Source organism: Uranotaenia lowii, chromosome 1, assembly GCF_029784155.1.
Source record: "Uranotaenia lowii strain MFRU-FL chromosome 1, ASM2978415v1, whole genome shotgun sequence".
Lineage (NCBI taxonomy): Eukaryota > Metazoa > Arthropoda > Insecta > Diptera > Culicidae > Uranotaenia > Uranotaenia lowii.
Window position 1 is genome coordinate 213978032 of NC_073691.1, and position 19780 is coordinate 213997811.

Consider the following 19780-nt stretch of genomic DNA (forward strand, 5'->3'; position numbering starts at 1 on the left):
GAAATATCACCATGATCACAGCGGAAACAAAATTTTCCAATAAAAAAAATTAAAAATTGTATATTTGAGGCAATCAACTTGGCGTAAAAGCCGATCTGGAATCTTTGATCTTGAATGTTGAGTCTTGAATCTAGAATCTAAATTCTAGAATCTTGAATCTTGAATCTTGAATCTTGAATCTAGAATCTAGAATCTAGAATCTTGAATCTTGAATCTTGAATCTTGAATCTTGAATCTTGAATCTTGAATCTTGAATCTTCAATCTTGAATCTTGAATCTAGAATCTTGAATCTAGAATCTAAAATCTGAATCTAGAATCTAGAATCCAGAATCTAGAATCTTGAATCTTGAATCTCGAATCTTGAATTTTAAATCTTGAATCTTGAGTCTTGAATCTTGAATCTTGAATCTTGAATCTCGAATCTTGAATCTTGAATCTTGAATCTTGAATCTTGAATCTTGAATCTTGAATCTTGAATCTTGAATCTTGAATCTTGAATCTTGAATCTTGAATCTTGAATCTTGAATCTTGAATCTTGAATCTTGAATCTTGAATCTTGAATCTTGAATCTTGAATCTTGAATCTTGAATCTTGAATCTTGAATCTTGAATCTTGAATCTTGAATCTTGAATCTTGAATCTTGAATCTTGAATCTTGAATCTTGAATCTAGAATCTTGAATCTTGAATCTTGAATCTAGAATCTTGAATCTAGAATCTAAAATCTGAATCTAGAATCTAGAATCTAGAATCCAGAATCTTGAATCTTGAATCTTGAATTTTAAATCTTGAATCTTGAATCTTGAATCCTGAATCTTGAATCTTGAATCTCGAATCTTGAATCTTGAATCTTGAATCTTGAATCTTGAATCTTGAATCTTGAATCTTGAATCTTGAATCTTGAATCTTGAATCTTGAATCTTGAATCTTGAATCTAGAATCTTGAATCTTGAATCTTGAATCTTGAATCTTGAATCTTGAATCTTGAATCTTGAATCTTGAATCTTGAATCTTGAATCTTGAATCTTGAATCTTGAAGCTTGAAGCTTGAAGCTTGAAGCTTGAAGCTTGAAGCTTGAAGCTTGAAGCTTGAAGCTAGAAGCTTGCATCTTGAATCTTGAATCTTGAAATTTTCAATCTTGAATTTTGAATCTTGATTTTTTTTGCTATCGAACTTAAGAAAGAGCAATTTTTTCTGTAATTTCAAATATAGATGAATTGGGATGTGATCAGTTAAAACAAATAATAAAGTCACCGGTTTTTGTCAATTCTCTTTATTTTGCCTACCTTTTATGCATCGGTCCATAATTGGACCCATACCATCAGTCACTTTTATCTCTTCGCTCATTCACAAAGGATCGTTTTTGTTTTATCATCACAGCTTCTACATGATGCTCAAACTTACAGACTAAAGAATTTAAAATCTAAGCAAAAAGTAATTGGGAATGATTGGATGACAAGCAGAAATGTGTTAAAATAAGTTACACACAGACTTTCGACTGCCATTGGATTGGTACGAAATCAAAATAAAGTGTTAAGGGACCACGTCCGAGATGCACGAATGTGTGTATCTTTGTGGTGGACAGTATTTGTTCTGTTCTTCCTTTTTCGTGTCCATTCCAGAAAAAAATGTCAAGCCTAAGTTACACACTTGCGTCGATACGAATGACACCTTGTCGAGCAGCAGTCCTCATGTCGCGAACACTAAAATGAGAGATAGAGAAATTATGTGTGTTAGAAGTTTTAATAAGTTCTTGAAAAATTTGACATTATATTTAACTTTTAATTTTGGCTTCTGGAATCGACATTGACATTGCAAGATAGAACCTTACTTTGAACAATTCTAGGCAAGAGGATACGAGGAAAAAATTATTTCTATTAACAAACAACATCCAACCCTTTTCGAGTGAGACGTTAAACTTTTTTAAAATTTCCAAACAAATATCAATTTTGGATCTTAAAAAAAATCCAAAAAAATCAATCCGTGTTGAGTGCGATTTCCATTTTCCCAGTTCATCAAGAGATCAAAGCACGACTCACCCCGCATCGGGTGTGAAAGCGGAAAACGATCGTTTGCGTGCCTGGATTTGATTAAGCAACAACATCAACCGGATAGGAATTTCAACACGATTCGGGGGAAATCACCGCCTATAGGTAGGCTAGGTTTGGGGGGAAAACCCACCCGTCCGGCATTGATTAATTACGATAAGCCATTTTATTTTCGCCTGCAAGCCGTTTTTTTCCTTCTATTTCTGTTCTTTCCGATTTCATTTGGTTGTGACCGAGGATTAATGCGAGACCGGAAATGTTCAATCGACTGGGCCGGTCGGATTTAGGGATGGTTCTCTCCAGATTAGACAGGAAGGAAGGTCGTGTACCGCGTGCGTGTGGACTTTTTGACCAATTATTTATGACGGAACCGGCCGGCTGGCCTTTCGGTCAGTCTCTGGTTTGAGGGCTTTTGCGTGACGGGAACCACATGCGTTGTCGAAAGTGGCTCGCTGATTGATGTGTTGAGTTGAATTTGAATGATGCACTTGGGAAAAATTTAAGTTAGATGTTTTCAAGTGAGGGTGAGAGATCTATGATAAACATTTGTAGGTTCATAACTCACGAAAAGCCAGTTCAGATTTATTCTAGTAACTGTAACTCTTAAATAAATAATTTTAAAAAAAATTTACATTACAAAAAATTTTCGTTTCACTGAATTCTCCTTTGATGGCTGAGTTTTGCTTGAAATTGGAATTAAGGCAAATTAGTTTGTTCCCTGTGATTAACTAGTTAGTAGATTGTAATAAATAAACCCAGTGATGGACATGTGAGTGTTCCACAAATATTTTTTTTAGTAACAACTTACCCCCTCGCCAACGACGACGCACTGCTTGCCGAGGGCCCCATTCCGGGTGGCGATGTTGGCCCGATGGCCGGATGCGGAGGCATTCGAATCGGCAACCTGGGCTCCTCCGCCGCCGCCAAAACGCGTAATCAGCTCGTCCACACTGTTGACCTGCACTCGGGGACCTCCGGCAATGGCCGGGTCGGTTAGGACCGATTCCGGAACTCCCAGCTGGATCTGAGTGGCGCAGAACGATTTGTAACAGGCTCCCGAACAGCACTCGCCTCCGTGGAAGCACTGTTGTTCCGTTTTTTTGTTTTTGTTTGAGTTATTTGCAGGGGGTAAAAGAAGGGAAAAAATTTTGGAGGATGGAATTAAACTGGTTTTAAGATTATCCAATTCAACGGAACAGGTTAGTGTTTGGTTACTGGGGCATTTGTGAGCTGGATGTTTTTTTACCTTTGTTGATTTGGTTACGATTTTATTGAAGGGCGTTCGGTCAATTGAACAACTGAGTCACAATTCTTAGGGGTTTTTAGAACAAGTTTCGTCAGCAGAGATTGAGATGTTGAATTCTTCGATGTATTCATTAAATTATGGTGAACTTAGATTAATCATGACTGAATTCAATTGTGATGTTATCATGATATAACCGCACATGAGTCAGTCTGCTAATTGAGTTATCTTAAATTTGTTTAAAAAATCTTGGAGGGAGCTTGATTATTCATCCATTTGCTCCATTAGCTCACTTTCTTTCACAGATGTTCTTAAATGAAAATTGTAGATTTTTTAGGTTCTTTAAAGTAAAATGTGTAGGTATTATCATAATAACATAATTTTTTTTCAAAATATTTTATTGTTTTTGCCGAAGAAAAAAATATTTCAATCCGCAAACTTGTATTTTTCATAGTGGTTAAAATAATCTTAAATAATAAAAGAAATCGCAAAAAGTACTTCGCAGAATCTATTCGCCTTTGTTAATTATTCTGGAAAAAGATCGAAAACGCATGAATCAAACTCATCAAGAGATCAACCAACAACAAGTTTTTTTAACAGTATCAGACTTTTGTGCAATCCAGGAGAAGTGAAGTAGGCTTTGACAGAACAGGACGAAGAAAATTTTTGCCGTGTGTGTGTCAAAATCGGTGTCCTGAGAAAACTTTTATTTTCGAAATGTTATTTAGTAACAAGTGGAACCAGTCTATACAGGTCATGTCGTTGGCGATCATCTTCTATAGTAAAGCAGGATCTACCTGTCACGCTATCGAAAAGCGATCCAATAAATTTTCTTCTCGAAATGTCCTCTGAAGAAATAGTAGTTTGCAGTAAATCGCAGCTAAGTATTATGTTTTATTTCAATCCATTCTTTTGAATCGGGGAATGTAGATACCACTTGAAGACTTTTAGACTAATTTAGAGTAATCTCTCATTTCAAGTTTTCCATAATGAAATCATCGCGGCTCGTGGACTAAAATAAAATTTCCAGCAGAATGACAAGTGTATCTAGAGATATACAATCCAATCATCCATAACATTCAAACTGGAAAAGAAAAATCATTTGGTTCTAGATTGTCAGATAATAAAAGATTTTTGCGTTTCGTTGCTATAGTTTCTAAGCAAGTAGATGGATAGTTATGTTCCGAAAAAGCTCTGGTTTCGATTTATATCGAAAATTTATTCAAAGGATTAAGAATGCTTCAGAAAGACTTTTTTAGAAGGTATATTAATTTGGCATAAGTCTAGTGTTTACCCAGACCTACATAAGCCATTTAGCGTGTTTTCTAATTTAACAGGGATGACGGTTTGGAAAAGAAGTAGTTTCAATTTGAATAGATCGTGAAAGCGTAGTTCAGTAATTATCAAATTTTATCGCATATTGGAAAGTAATTGACACTAATTTCTTTTCAAAATGTCACAAAATATATTACGTCAACGTTTAATGAAAAAGGATTCTCTTATGAAATGTCCAGAAGCATAGGAGGTGTAAACAAAATATTGCACCGTTTCTCAAAATTGATTCTTTTTCCTTTTTTCAGCTAAAACAATGTCTTCCTAAGGTTCTAAATTTTGTATTCGCAGACGTTAAGACGGTTTCCAAAGGTAGTTATCAGATATCAGAATGGGGGTAGGCTTAATAGCGGCACGTTATCCAAACATACGGGAAAATTGTGCCTAAAAGGTAGTTATACTTGCTGAGCTCTGCTTCTGACTTACTTAAACGTATGTTTGAATTATGCAGGAACGAGAGGTTACAAGTTGAACCAAAAAAGTATCGTATTGGTATTCCTTTTTTAAATCCCCATTGATGTAGCCGGCATCAGTTTTGTGCATTGATATATGGTGGATATGAGTATTCAAAAAGCAAGCTGTGAACCAGAATGTATAGGGTGTCCCATTATGTCCAAGCACAATTTTTATACAACTCTGCTCATTTCGGATGACGTTGAAACAGCTAATTGCTTTTGGGTGATGTTGTTTACAGTTTAACCTGTAAATCGTGGGCTCCAGTTTTACTAGTTTACGTGAAAACGAGAAGCACTTTCCCGGAAATGCGCAAAAATATCGTGCACAAATGGTGTACTTTCTCCAACATTTCGCTGAGTCAGTTGGCGAAAATGAAAGAAGTATAGGGGAGGATGAGGATACTTGATCCCTGGGGATACTTGACTCCTTAGCTATATCTCGAAACTGGAATGTCTTACAAAGATCAAATGTTCTAGAAAAATGTGCCAAAATGAGCAAAATAACAATGCTTGCAGTTTAAAAAAATTTAACAAAATAATTGTTTGAGTAATTGAACTTTGTTTGAAAAATTTCACAAAATGTAACTTGAAGATCTTTTTTCATCACTTTAAAATGTTCCTCACATGGGAAAATTATGAAAAAAATATTTGTTCCAATGTATCAATCGTTCGAGCGTAAAATGAACTTCATAATGCCACATTTTCAAAGCAATGGAAAACTTTCAACTTTTTTCAGAAAAAGTTTTCTAAAATGTTGATTATGGGTACAATTGATCCCCTAGAGTTGGGTACAATTGATCCCCCTTCCAAACGGCATATTCTTCTCCTGAATTGATCGTTATGATTGCTGATTACGAAATTACTAATATTTATCCAAAAACTAATATTTATCAAACAATTGTCTGAAGTAAAGAGCAAAAATAATTAACTTTCTTTTAATTATAAAAAATAGCGCCTTTAAGTATGCAATGTTATTAGTGTTGAGACAAAGTTATAGAATTTTCTTCTTATGTCTGCTATAAATTGTGAAATGAGAACAAACATGACCAAAATAGTCAATTAACATTCTATCTTGGGGTTTTGTTTGATTTAGGTTTAGGATTAGGGCTTCCTGAATAAAAGATCAAGTCTCCTTCAATAGGGGATCAAGTCTCCCCTAACTTCAGAAAAATCGCAATTTTTTTACTCCCACGAAAATGCTTCTAGTTCATCAACGGGTTCAAGTATCGTTCTAATTTTTGGAGCATAGAAACTTGAAGTTACAAGCTGTCAGAAAATGTCAAAGACGGCGAGTTGCTTAATTTTTCCAAAAGAATATGGTGAAAATAAGAAAAGGGGATCAAGTATCCCCACTCTCCCCTACATTGAAGCGGTCCCAAATTCGATTCGGAAGTATGGAAAGGAAAGCAGCTTCGTGGAAAAAATAGCTGGGTGGAAACCGGGTCAGGTGGACAAAACTTTAAACCGAAAAGCCATGCAGACCAAAAAGAAGAATTCCCTCTCAGTACAGTCCATCGTGTCAAGTTAAGATTGGGTCTTAAGACATATAGAAGTAGAAGAAGCCGAGGCGGGGTAAAAAATAAGCTGCTACTGTGAAACCAAGAGCTCGTAAATTATGTGATCATGATCATATCATGATGATGAAATATGATTGTGTGGAAATTCGGTGTGCGTTATCATCGACGATGAAACATCTTGCAAGTTTGATTACAAAACGCATCCGGGTGACCAGTTTTACACTGTTCGATTTCGATCAATCGAAAACGCTCACTGAAGAAGGTAGTAAGGTGCTATCGAAATACCGGTATATGAACTTTTTATTCACCGTGGTTGAATAAAAAGGAATCTATCGATTGCTTTGATTCAGTACAAATTCTCGAAAAATATATGAAAAATGGAAAACACAAAAATTTTAAATCGTGTTTTCTCGATATAAGCTTTTATGCACTTACTTTTTTGCACAGTTTGGCATGCGTTCATGAACACTGACATAATGAATACAGCTGTTCACGTCCGAGAGTGCCTGAACCGTATGTAAGCATATCACCCAGTACTGTTTTGGCCTGATTTGGCATTGGTTCACTACTCAATTTACGTTGAGAAAAAAAAAGTTTTTTAATGAAAATAACTTTATTGACCTCTTATTATGTTTTTTTATGCAAAAAAAAAACTGAATTGTTTGTTTTTTTTTTCTATAGTTTATTGTTTGAAAAGTGGAATAAAAGAAATAAGATATTTTGATTTTTTTTTGTTTATATATGAAATCTTTAACATATGACTGCCAGAATTTTTCTTGGGCGTGACCGGATTGGACAAATCCTAGCAATTTTATTTTAATACCTGACATAATCCTGGCATTTGATTTCAAAATTGTCAGCCAAAATTCCAGGCACTATCTGGGCCAATTCACGGAAGCATTTAATAACAATAAAAGAATTTTTCCATCAAAACACCTATGCAGGTTCTAAATCATTTTTGAGGCTTCCGAAAAACCGTTCATGAAAATTTTGATAAAACTTGTTTAAAAAATCGATTCTGGACGCAAAAATCAAAATATATAGGGGAGAATGAGGATACTTGATCCCTGGGGATACTTGATTCCTTAGCTATATCTCGAAACTGGAATGTCTTACAAAGATCAAATGTTCTAGAAAAATGTGCCAAAATGAGCGAAATAACAATGTTTATAGTTTAAAATTTTTTTCACAAAATAATTGTTTGAGTAATTGAACTTTAATGGGAAAACTATGAAAAAAATATTTGTTCCAATGTATCAATCGTTCGAGCGTAAAATTAACTTCATAATGCCATACTTTCAAAGCAATGGAAAACTCTCAACTTTTTTCAGAAAAAGTTTTCTAAAATGTTGATTATGGGTACAATTGATCCCCTAGAGTTGGGTACAATTGATCCCCCTTCCAAACGGCATATTCTTCTTCTGAATTGATCGTTGTGATTGCTGAATACGAAATTACTAATATTTATCCAAAAACTAATATTGATCAAACAATTGTCTGAAGAAAAGAGCAAAAATAATTAGTTTTCTCTTAATTATAAAAAATTGCGCCTTTAAGTATGCAATGTTATTAGCGTTGAGACAAAGTGATAGAATTTTCTTCTTATGTCTGCTATAAATTGTGAAATGAGAACAAACATGACCAAAATAGTCAATTAACATTCTATCTTGGGGTTTTGTTGGATTTTTATACAAGGATTAGGGCTTCCTGAATAAAAGATCAAGTCTCCTTCAATAGGGGATCAAGTCTTCCCTAAGTTCAGAAAAATCGCAATATTTCTACTCCCACGAAAATGCTTCTAGTTCATCAACGGGTTCAAGTATCGTTCTAATTATAATTATTTATTATTTATAATTATTGGAGCATAGAAACTTGAAGTTACAAGCTGTCAGAAAATGTCAAAGACGACGAGTTGCTAAATTTTTCCAAAAAGATATGGTGAAAATAAGAAAAGGGGATCGAGTATCCCCACTCTCCCCTATAATTACTTAATGTGAGCTTTTGTTAGATTTAGCAAATAAAGTGGATACATCCCGGCAACCGGGCCGGGACGGGCTTTTCCTTACATTTTAGCCAAATATCTGAACAAGTTCGGATAAAACCGGGCAATCTGGCTAGCTTACTTTAACAGTTCTGAATAAAGCTAACAAATGTGAAAAAATGCCGAGGATATAAATGGGCTCGTCTACAGTGGAGGGTTAATCGAATGGAAAAAAAGAGAGGATTCATCCTTAGTTGACTTTCAAAATGTTCGTTAGCTTACAAATATTCCCGAACTTTTAGGATAGAAATAAGAGATTGACTAGCTTTTCTTAACTATAACCTTCTTTCATATTTTTTTGACTATTCCGTGAAAGGAAAATTCGGTCGAACGCCAGAGGGCAAACAGTCTATCAAGATTTTTTAAAGAAACAACTCGTCTCATCTATGCCGAGGAGTCTTGTATTCCGTAAGTTGTTCCCTACATAAATAGTGACATCTATGATGCATTTCACCAAAAATTTAAGTCAAAGATATTAATCATATGATCGTCTTTACGAAGGGGTCTGCATCTTTCCTGGATTCAAGTATGTTGAATCTCAGCAACAATGGTCACCCTAAATCGAACGTCACAATCATCGATGGGTTATCCTTTGTATCGTACCCAATTTTTTGAGTGCTCATGGTTGCCAGTTTGTAAGATTTTCCCTATTTATTTCCTGTATTTTAGGCGAGAAAAGTTGTTATTATGATGAAGGTTGAATAAACGTCCGAATAAAGACGAGTTGTCTTTCCATTTAAACCCCGATATCTTACTCTTGAAAAGGTTTCGACATAATCAAAGTTTGATAGAATTTTTCAGCGCACTTCAGTGAAAGATCGAATGGTTTTCAAAATGGTACTATGAGATAACCAGAATTTATTCAATACGCATCCGGGCCTGAAAATTGGGGCAATTCGGTATAAAAACGTGGTTTAATCCGGGCAAATTTTGAAAACAAATATTGACGATAAAATCCGGGCAATATCCGGGCGAATTTTGTCAAAACCCACAATAAACTCAACAAAAATCAAGAAAAAATTTTAAATTGGGGCAAATCGGTATAAAACGTGGTTTTATCCGGGCAAATTTTGAAAACAAATATTGACGTTAAAAATCCGGGCAATATCCGGGCGAATTTTGTCAAAACCCACAATAAACTCAACAAAAATCAAGAAAAAAAAAATTAAAAAAGCTTCATTAAAACTGCCAAAAAACTTTTCATTACTATTTTTGCAATACTTGCTCAAAACATTTCGTTCTGGAGGCATAAATAAAAAAGTTTAACAACACAATTTGTTTTTTTGGTTTGATTTGCCAAATATAGTGAATAAAACCGGGCATTTTTCAATGACATCCGGGCAACAGGGCCGTGCCGGACTATTCCCAAATTTGGTATTAAATATCTGGGCAAACCCGGATAAATTCGGGCAATCTGGCAACCTTATACGACTATTTATGGAATGACATTAGATGGCCTGTTACTTCTAAGGTGTTCAGTTCGTCATTAAAAATATTGGGGTGCAGTGAAATTTGGGACAAAACATGTCGCAATCCATAGTAAAAGGCAACATAAAATTGCTTGCAACGTATAAGCCAAATTAAAATTTGGCTTCAATTAGATGTGATTTATAAATTTATAGATTATCACGATTTTTTTTGAATGATTTAAATAAAATTGAAGCACAACAGCTACAAAACTGCTGAAGCAGTATCGATTAACGCTCTATGAGATTAAAAAAGCTCTTGAGTTTTTTCTTATAAATCTAATTGATGTTAGTTCTTTATCCAGCAAACAGGACTTGTACTCACGTATTTTCCATTGGCAGTGCACTGTCGATTGTTGTTGCCGCTGTTGCTACCGCCAAAACGATTTTCCGTGAACGTCGAAGAACTTTGTTGAACCGACTGGCCACTTAGGGGATAGTTGTTCACACACTGATACTTGAAGCTGAGACAGCTAAGCGAACAACAATCCGATGCAACCAGGCACTGTAAATTGAATGAGAATGAAACCAGAAATGTTAGAAAACAATTTGTTTTTAAAGTTTTTAAAACAGCAAGCGACGGAAAACAAAACATGCGAAAACAGACATGCAGCCCCAAATATTAAGGAAAAAAAACACAAAGCAGGCATTGAAAGATGAAAATCAATCTTAAGTGGTTATTCTTAGAGAGAAGGCAGGCACGATAAAGAACATATAAACGAATAAACAAACAAACGAAAAGTAACACCAATAATGCGATCTGCGGTTATAATTACATATTCGCCAACGGCGGCACATTTGCGAGGAGTCGTGGTGTCGGTGGATCCATCGAACCGATTGCCGACATCCTCTCCATTGTTGTTGTTATTGTTGTTATTGGTGGGTGCGGGTTGATCTGCTGGACCCGATCCGGATGACACACACTTGTAGCGGGTGCTAAGGCAAGCCCCCGAGCAACAATCCGATGATGTTTGGCACTGAAAATTTACAAAGTAGAGCGCAAAAAAACAATTAGCGTTTGATTTCGAGTAAATTGGCAACAATCGAAGTTGGCACTGAAGAGATGAAAGGTGATTGTTTGGTAAAAAATGATGAGTCATGTGAACTATGGTAAACAGAGAGCATGCTTTGATATTTGATTAAAAATGACGATGAAGATCAGTGCTGAAAATATAAAATATGTGAACAAATGGAAAAAATTAAAATCGAGCATGCAACGATAAATGAGTAAACATGCATTTAGATCGAAGCAGAGCCTGCTTCGGGAGTTCGAACTTACGTATTCTCCAATCGCAGCGCAACGTTTAGGAGGCGAAGTGATGTAGTTGATCGAAGCAGTGCTGCCAGGCTGATCTTCGCCCACACGGTTGCCAAGATCGCCGGTTGAACTAGAGCCTGAGTTTGAGCCGGAGGTCGGTTTGCTAGCTGCTGGGGGAGGTTGTTGCACCGGCGATGGCCATGAGCTGAGTTCGGTTCCCGGGGCCGGAGGATTCAGCGGGACACACTTGTACGAAAATGTCAGACAACTTGACGAGCAACAATCGGAGTGGGTTTGACACTGAGAAAAATAATTTAAAAAAAAATGGAAATGTTATTAATACCTAAAAGCAGCGATAACCTATGAAGGTAATCTAAATTCGAGGAAAACATAAACATCAGAACAAAAATTTTGTCGGCGGATCATCAAATGGGTTCAGTTCTACGTAGACTCTTTTAGATCGATGCGCGCTGGCTTAAAATGTGTACACAAGCGATTGGCTCGTTGATTTGTAGAACAGCTTATAAGGACGGTTATCAGTATCTGGTCCTTACTCGGATTCGAACGAACGATGACCAAACCAGGCGGCGGTGTGTCAAGTCTGTGTTTGCCTTCCAAGCGAACCTGACCCCATTCTGATTGCTTCGAATCGCATAATTATCAACGTGTTTTCGATTTCTCGCTGTGCAAATGTTTGAACTTGAGAAGGGATCGACTCGTCGTCAAACTTGGCAGGAGCGAATCGTTGCGAAGGTTGCCGATGTTGGAAATGGTTCGTAATTTGATACCAAATTGATTGATTTCAAACGTTTCAGTAGATTTGAAGGTGGAAAAGGGCAATTTTCCACTTTTCAGATCTATGTTTTAAACCCGATTATGACAAATTTACTTAACTTTAATTGCATTCACAATCATTAAAAATATAAAAAAAAAAATGCATTTTAGAGCAAATTGGGTATTAAAATATCATAATAGAATGATTGCTCATTCCGTAATGAATAAGTTATAAAGAAGTTAAGCCGTACTAAAAAAACAACATTTCCCACCTCAAGATGGAAATGTGATTCAGTACACAAATCGATGAATCGCATCAAACCATTTCGTTCTCCTAACTTAGCCAGAGTGGTGGTTTCGATTCATGTGGAACAGTGGCGTCACGCTTTTAACGCGCAAACGTTTGTAGCCAATTGCTAATGAAACAGAAAGGTGCGCGGGAATCGTTTGCCTGGTGAAGGTCATTCTCGTCATGGTGAATTACTCACCATTTTTCGACGGGTAAAATCCCAGAAAAACATTTTTCGACCATTTAAGTTTGGGGTTTTGTTTTGGTTTAATTTGTTCGGGTTTATAATCTACCGCATCGGGTTCTATCACTCATCACCAGTGCGGGGTTTTCCTCTCTAGCTAGAAGTTTCGGGCAATGGGAGCAGCTGAACTTCGTGGATGGTGTTATGTGAACCTTTTTTTTTTGGATACGGTTTTTGAAATTAAATCAACTATTTCAAATTATCAAAAGCTAGACATGGACTGGAACGAATCGATTTTCAGTCGTTTATTGCCGATTTTCTTCTATTGTATTGTTTTGCTCGATTTGACCATTCATATCAGTTAAGGCTTAGTATCAACGAACTTGAACGTTGCTCAAATTTTGATGAATGAGTGAAAAATACAATTTGAAAAGTTCAATACCTGAAAAATAGGTAATCAAGAGAGACTCCTAGAAAAACGTAATCCCGTTTGAGGTTGATCCATCCATTTTCATGAGAAGGTAATTGTTAGATTGCAACAATTTAGAGATTCTAAAAACAAAATAAGGATTGATAGATCACTGTCATTAAAATGACGAAATTGTTTCGTTCTGAAAAGATTCGTCAGTTGTTGGCTTATGAAGTCCTAAGAAATTAACACATTCATGTGGAAGCTTTTTATGGAAAGTTTGTAGCAGCTGTTTTTTCGCTGTTATTATATGCTGGGAAGAATGGTTTAAAAGTCAATGGCAATTTCTGGTGGATGTTGAATTTATTCATCGAGATATGACCAATGGATATTAATGATATTTAGAATGCAACCTGGAGCGTTTTTTGTTATAGCATAGCATAGCTTTGGGTGACTACACACATCTTGCCTTGGCTGATACACAAAGTACAACTCAATCATCAAAACATACAGCAAAATAAACGTTTCAGGTGCAGAGAACTTTTACGACCCAGGGTGCTGTATTCAGATAGGAAAGGGAAGGGATATTTTCTATGGGAAATCCTACTCGGCAAATGAGACTGATAAATTGAGTAAAAGCATTAAATTTTCACAAAGAAGCGATCTCACCAAGTTTATTCAATGGTATAGAAGGTTTAGGCCGGGCTGTCTCCCAATTCTTTCTGATTGGAGTCAAGCCACTGCATTGCTGTTATTCGAAATTCTTCAGATGTCTTTTAAAACAACTTTTCCTGACTTCACCAGCAATGGATCACTAAGCACACTTTTACACTGGAATATGCTGGAAAATCAATCTTTAAATTTGGCATTGGGTAAACCAAAATCAGATCACACCGATATCCATTGTTGTTTCCTCTCAAGCACTATTTTTTGAATCACAATTAATATATTCCGGGAAGCTGCTTTCCAAACTTGACATACCATTACACTTTACATCAACGTTATCCTTTGCATTCTTTATGCACAATTTCACGATATTTTTGGCTATTTAAACTATTATTTTGGTAAATTTTCACGGAGCACGAAAAAATTACGTCCGATGTCCAAAATGCATGGCCAACTTCTCCTGCAACGTTGAGCGTTTTCGTTATTTCACCAAAACTCACAGGGCGATAAATAAAGCACCTACTTTTTTTTCGGCATCGAGTTGCCCAGACCAGGATTGAATTCATTTGTGTTACATTCAGATTTTTTTTTTGTGATGGGTGGTAAAACGGAAAAAAATGTCAGAAAATTTCGGGCTTAGTAAAACATTGTGATTAAAAAAAAAACATTTAAGGTCATAAGCGTAGAAAACAGCAGTCTTCCTTTGATCTACATGGCCAGCACCAATCATCCTGAGGCCATCTTTAGAGTTTTTTGAGAGTTTGTGTACGTTTTTAAATGAAAAGGTGAACAAAAATGTAGCAGATATTTAAGAGATGATATGGCAGTTTCTGGAAGAAGTTTGAAAGCATGATTGGAGAAAACTACCTTTTTTCAAAAGCATATTTCCATTTAGCTAGAAAATCACTCTGAATTTTTATTTAACTTTAAACGATATTGAAGGAGTAAATTTCTCAGAATACAATACGATTAATATGCAGATTGATGTTTTCTCGATGTTTCCTGTTGGAAATGACCATCAAGTCGAACCCAGTTTTGAAATATTGTTAAAACAGCGAAATTTGCGGGGTGCAAAATAAGATTTTTGAATGTGAATTGGTGATACTTCAGATTTTGGCTATCAATTTCAAGAAGTAGGATGTATTCGAATAAAAATCGATTCGAATTTCTCCTCAATCCATGAAAATTCGTTGCGGATAATTCTCAATATTATTTTTGTGAAATAAATGAGAAAAGGGCGTTGCCGAAGACGAATTAGGTTTCTTTTATTGGAATTTTACCCATTAGAGTCATTCTTTCGCGAAACGAGATAGCAGATGACATTGATACTAAACAGAAAGTTAAATTGAACAGTTGAATTTTCAAAATTTAGATGAGAGACAATTGGCCGGGATTCGACCAGACCGAACTGAACGCCAAGTTGAAAAAAATTGAGTTATCTATTGCAGCGGATGCGAAACATGATAAACTACCTGTCCAATGAAAATCAGAACATTATTACTATTTTTTCTGATTTTATTAGAAAATTTCAATGTTGCAGACACTGGAAATAGCAAAAATGCGTTGCACCAAAGTGAACTGAGAGCCACCTTAGTGGTAAAAACAAAAGTCTGTTTCGGTAATGAAAACTGATTTTGTGCGAAACAATCTTATGTGTGTTGGTTTTTTTCGATTCAAAACAGTTCTTCGGCTCGTCACGAACTAATATCTGATAAATTGAATGATAAAAAACGTTCCCGGGGCTAAAAACTTAATATTTCCGATTGTAAGCAATTGTTAAAATTTCGTTCCGCCAGAATGAACCGAATCCCTTGAGTTTTGTTTTCAAATTTACTCAAGGGGATGTTAAAGTTTTTAACATTTAACGATAAAAGATACTTTATTTTATTGCTTACTGTCGTTCAGAACGGAACCGATAAGTAACAATCAAAGATATTCCGAATTTCAAAAGTTTGAAATTTGTATGGCTCGGTTCACTCTGGCTCAACGAAAAAAAACATTTTCCAAGCATCAGCCATACTCGTTGGGTGCTGCTTGTAAAGCGCCTATTAGTAGGCTCCTACTTTTAGAACAAATTGCCCAGTCAAATGATAACGCATGGCAATTTTTTAAACATTTTTGTTCGACCAGAGTGAACTGGGTGCAAACATATTGCTATTACAATTCAGTTTGCGGCTTGATGTGTAATCAGAAATCGACCAGTATAGCCTCGAAGGCTTTATAAGAGTCTAAATGTGATGATAAAATGATTAAATGAGATATCTAATAAAATGGTATCAATTGGTAGGGCTGTGAACTTTGAACTCGATTTTCTCCAAATCAAGTTTATGGCGTTCAGTTCGGTCTGGTCGAATCGCGACCAATTGTAGTACACGGTTGATAGAATTGAAACCTTTATCGTGAGGAACTACAGTTTTTTTAAGGCCCTATAAGTAGAAATAATTCTGTAATATGTGTTTGGACGTGGTGGGCCCAAGAAAAGATAAGACAATTTGTTTCTGTTCAATTAAGAACTTCTTTTCTGTCATTATTTTCGACAGACATGGTACACTGAAATTTTCAATGCCAGTTTTGGACCGATATAATGTTTTTGGTTTATTTGAACTGTTTTGTATTTTAGACTGTTCTACGTTCAGGGCAGAATTTATTAAAACCTTCACACAAGTCAAAAATGTCTCCTAATAAAATCCTTCCTCTCATTTCTAAAAAGAAATTCTTTGCTAGGATGCAAAGGTAACCTAGGTCCTAAATTGCGATATTGATCTTTCATTCCTTTCTGCTCTTTCCAAACTATCTCTTCACTACTAGGACATGGCCGGCGCCATTATTGATGGTTCAAAGCCAGATGATCAATCCCAGTCACCATGTTTTTGACTCTTGATCAACATTGATGGCCTCGGTCAATCACGGAGTAGCACGTCAGCAATCATTGAACTCGAAATGTATAGATCGTTGTTAAAATTTTATCTTGGAACCAATTCAAAAACATGTTGAATTTCACCGTTAAGAAAATGTATGAGGCATTTCGGGTTCAATGATTCAAGGTGGATGTGACTGATGTAAGTAGTCAATCAAGCAAAGCTATTTGTATTTCTAACAAATTATTCTAAACTTAGATTTTTTTTTTCCAAAAAATAATCATTTTTTGCTATTTTTTATTTTATCAATCAGTATCTCGAGTATGTAACAGTTATTGACGAGAAATCGATTTTTTAATTCTTTTCCACAAAACAATGTCACCTCTACAGCCCCAAAACTTTGAACTTCTCTTAATCAAGGTTCAAAGGTTTCACTTTCATAAAAAAAAATAAAGAAAACATATTTTGGTGACAATCACTTTTTCCCATATATCGTGGTCAGATCTACGGACTTAAGCACTTCTACGGATCTTCGGATCGTTGCTCAAAATCTACGGTTTTATGCATTTCCTATGGATTTTCTATGGATTGTCGAAAAAATTATAGGGATTCTCGGATAAATGAAAATTATACCTGATTACCCAAAAAAAAGGTCATCCAGATTGATTTTTTCAAAATTTCAGAACATATTTCGTTCTTTGTCAAACCTACGGATTTCAGCGTTTTTCGTTCTGATAACGCTTCTCCCATATATATTGTACCAGAGGGCCACAAGACCAATCCAGTCGGAGGACCTACGCGTTCAAATGTCAGAGTTCATCCACACATCCCCCTCCTATCCCAAACTAAATGAAAATAACACTATAAAAAAGAAAAATTATTAAGTTCGTTTTCTTATTAAATTTTCAAGAAGAAAGTTTTTAACGTAAAGAGACGCCATATTACACACAATTTGTCTTTCTTATAGATAAAAGAATACGCATACTGGCTAAAAGAAACAATGATCATGACAATTTGAATTCCAATTTCATTCATACTAATGGTTTTTGTTGACGTTCTACGAATTTGAAACATTTTTTTTCAGGGATTTTCATCGTATTGGATGATTCATCCCATAATGATAAAATTTGAAACAAGGTTAACATAACAAAAGGCAAAAAAAAAATGAATTTTTCCGAATGGCAAAGAACATAAGAGCTGATTTTGATTAATTTTGCAACCCAATTATTTGTAGTTGGCTTTCCCTTTTCAATCGCCATAAGAAGTTCATATGACGGCTAATGAAATATCTTGTCTTATGCAATATCTATTAAATTTCAGCAATCATTCAACTGTTTCCCACACTTTAGTTTTGAGGGGGTCTCACTCAAAATTGAACACTTTCCGGTTCTTGAAAACCTAACGTATTTAAATTCACTGTTTTTGTTTCCCAAACCACTAAACGGATAATTTAACGAGCAAAATCACTTACATATTCACCATTCTTGGCGCAGGTCTTCTGCGTGTCGCCATCTTCGCCGAATCGATTGGCGGTATCGATCGGTTCCGGAACCAGTGTCACTCCCACGGCAGGGCCCGGAGGCACCGGAACACACTTGTACGAAAAGCTCAAACAACTACCGGAACAACAATCGCTGGCAAGTTGACACTGCAAGGGGGATTGATTATAGATACTTTTTTTCTCACTCTTCTAGAAAACTATCATATATAGCATGATCCACTAAATTGATTGATTTTCACTCTTCAATGCCAACTACGGAAAGGAGGTAGGAATATCTAAAATCGAAGAACTTTTTTTTCTAACGTGGCCCATGTTTGTTTTCTTTCCGGAACTAAAAGATTGGGGAAACTACTAGGTATACGCAAATGAGCAGCAAAGTGGTGCTGCGTATGAGACAAAAGAGGCTAGGGGAAGGTGCTAAAAGGTGTTAATTACATATTCTCCATTGGCGGCACACTTTCGATTGTTGCCCTGAGCGTGGCCAAAGCCGGCCAAAGTTGCCACCAAGGCAATCACCACGAGGAGTTGTTTCATTTCACAAAACTTCTTCTTTCACCGAGATTTTAACTGTCGACAGACTGATTCTGAGTTTCAACGATTTTTTTTTGTCTGGTTTAACTGAATAACGAAGCACGGTGACGTTACTTAAATCACATCCGACGATCGCGAGCGACGATTTAAGACTGAACCTCCCACCGGGTGAGTCGACGATCATTGTTCAACCTGCGGAAAGCTTCGGCCAGAGATGCCAGTTTGTCAAAATAGAGACGTTTAATTTCCAAAGTGTTGGAAATACTAAAAAGTTCTCAACGTCGTTTTGAGAATTCACTTCTTCTACAATTTCAATCAGAGGATCAACCCAATATGGCAGCACTGTGCCTGGTCAACTGGTTTGTTATCAATCTGAAAAAGGGGAAAAGCTCCCATGGAAACAAACGACCCGATTGGCGTCATAATTGTGACGTCATTCAGCCCGTGGGTTGCTTACCCGGTCAAATCAGGTTGCGGTGTTATGATGAACTTGATGGCTGGGCTTGGCTTGACTAGGCTTAAGCCGGTTCGGTCGGTGGGTTTTTACGTTCGGTTTGTTTTTGTTTTGTCTTTTCCTCTCACTTCGGATTGTTATGATGTGGTTTTCTGCGTTGTTGTTTGGCTTTAAAAGGATTGGAACAAAAAAAACTGACCACATGCGATAACTTTTCGAAAAGTCTTCATTCACATATCTTCTAATTAAGCAATTTGTCTAAGTTCAGTAAACTTATTTTCAAACTGTGATTTAATAAAACTGAACGGTTTTTATTGTTTCAAAATACTGAAAATTGAAAAAAAAGAACCATTTTGATTTCTGATCACTAAGCCATGCAAGCCAGTAACCGCAAAATGGAACATGTTAAGCTGCTGCAATGTGTGGCAACTTTTTCGCACTATTTCTCTTAGCTCTTGCTATGCAATGCAGCAACAAATGCAGAAAATGCGTCATTCACATACAAAAAAGAACTAGAAGAATTGGTTACGATAGTTGATCTCATTAACTTGTATCGAACAAAAAAATCAAGATCACTTTCTGAGTAGTGAATTCATATAGGTGCCTATGTATGAAAAAGATAAAAAAGGAAAAAATGACAAAAATTTCTGAATTACAAAAAAAAACATAAATGTCATAAACTACAAAAAATGACAAAAAGAAGAAAAAATCACAAAAATTACAAAAATGACAAAAAATATAAAAATGACAAAAA

General features: G+C 35.8%; 2 protein-coding genes across 3 annotated transcripts in view; one reads left to right on the forward strand and one right to left on the reverse strand.

Moving 5' to 3' along the window:
* LOC129747245 (dopamine receptor 2) overlaps positions 1 to 19780 on the forward strand; it is a 361371-nt gene that overhangs the window by 202148 nt on the left and 139443 nt on the right. The gene's annotated exons all lie outside the window — the stretch shown is intronic.
* On the reverse strand, positions 1258 to 18738 carry LOC129747253 (uncharacterized). 2 transcript variants are annotated; one of them, XM_055741363.1, is made up of 7 exons: positions 18477 to 18737; positions 18012 to 18188; positions 11382 to 11660; positions 10879 to 11079; positions 10428 to 10607; positions 2857 to 3132; positions 1258 to 1703 (listed from the first exon to the last, which is right to left on the reverse strand). In XM_055741363.1, exons 1-7 carry the CDS (start codon positions 18573 to 18575, stop codon positions 1638 to 1640), a joined length of 1278 nt encoding a protein of 425 aa, XP_055597338.1. In that variant the 5' UTR covers positions 18576 to 18737; the 3' UTR covers positions 1258 to 1637. The 2 variants fall into 2 exon arrangements, with proteins under 2 accessions (XP_055597338.1, XP_055597347.1); XM_055741372.1 differs by lacking the exon at positions 18012 to 18188 and having other exon boundaries at positions 18477 to 18738.

Bases quoted from the DNA above. Each gene is read 5' to 3' on its own strand.
- LOC129747253 (XM_055741363.1), bottom strand. From the start codon at position 18,575: ATGAAACAACTCCTCGTGGTGATTGCCTTGGTGGCAACTTTGGCCGGC. The intron at 11,080-11,381 runs GTAAGTTCGAAC...GTAAATTTTCAG, and splicing joins GCGCTGCGATTGGAGAATAC to TGCCAAACATCATCGGATTG. The intron at 1,704-2,856 runs GTAAGTTGTTAC...CTCTCATTTTAG, and splicing joins GCGTCGTCGTTGGCGAGGGG to TGTTCGCGACATGAGGACTG.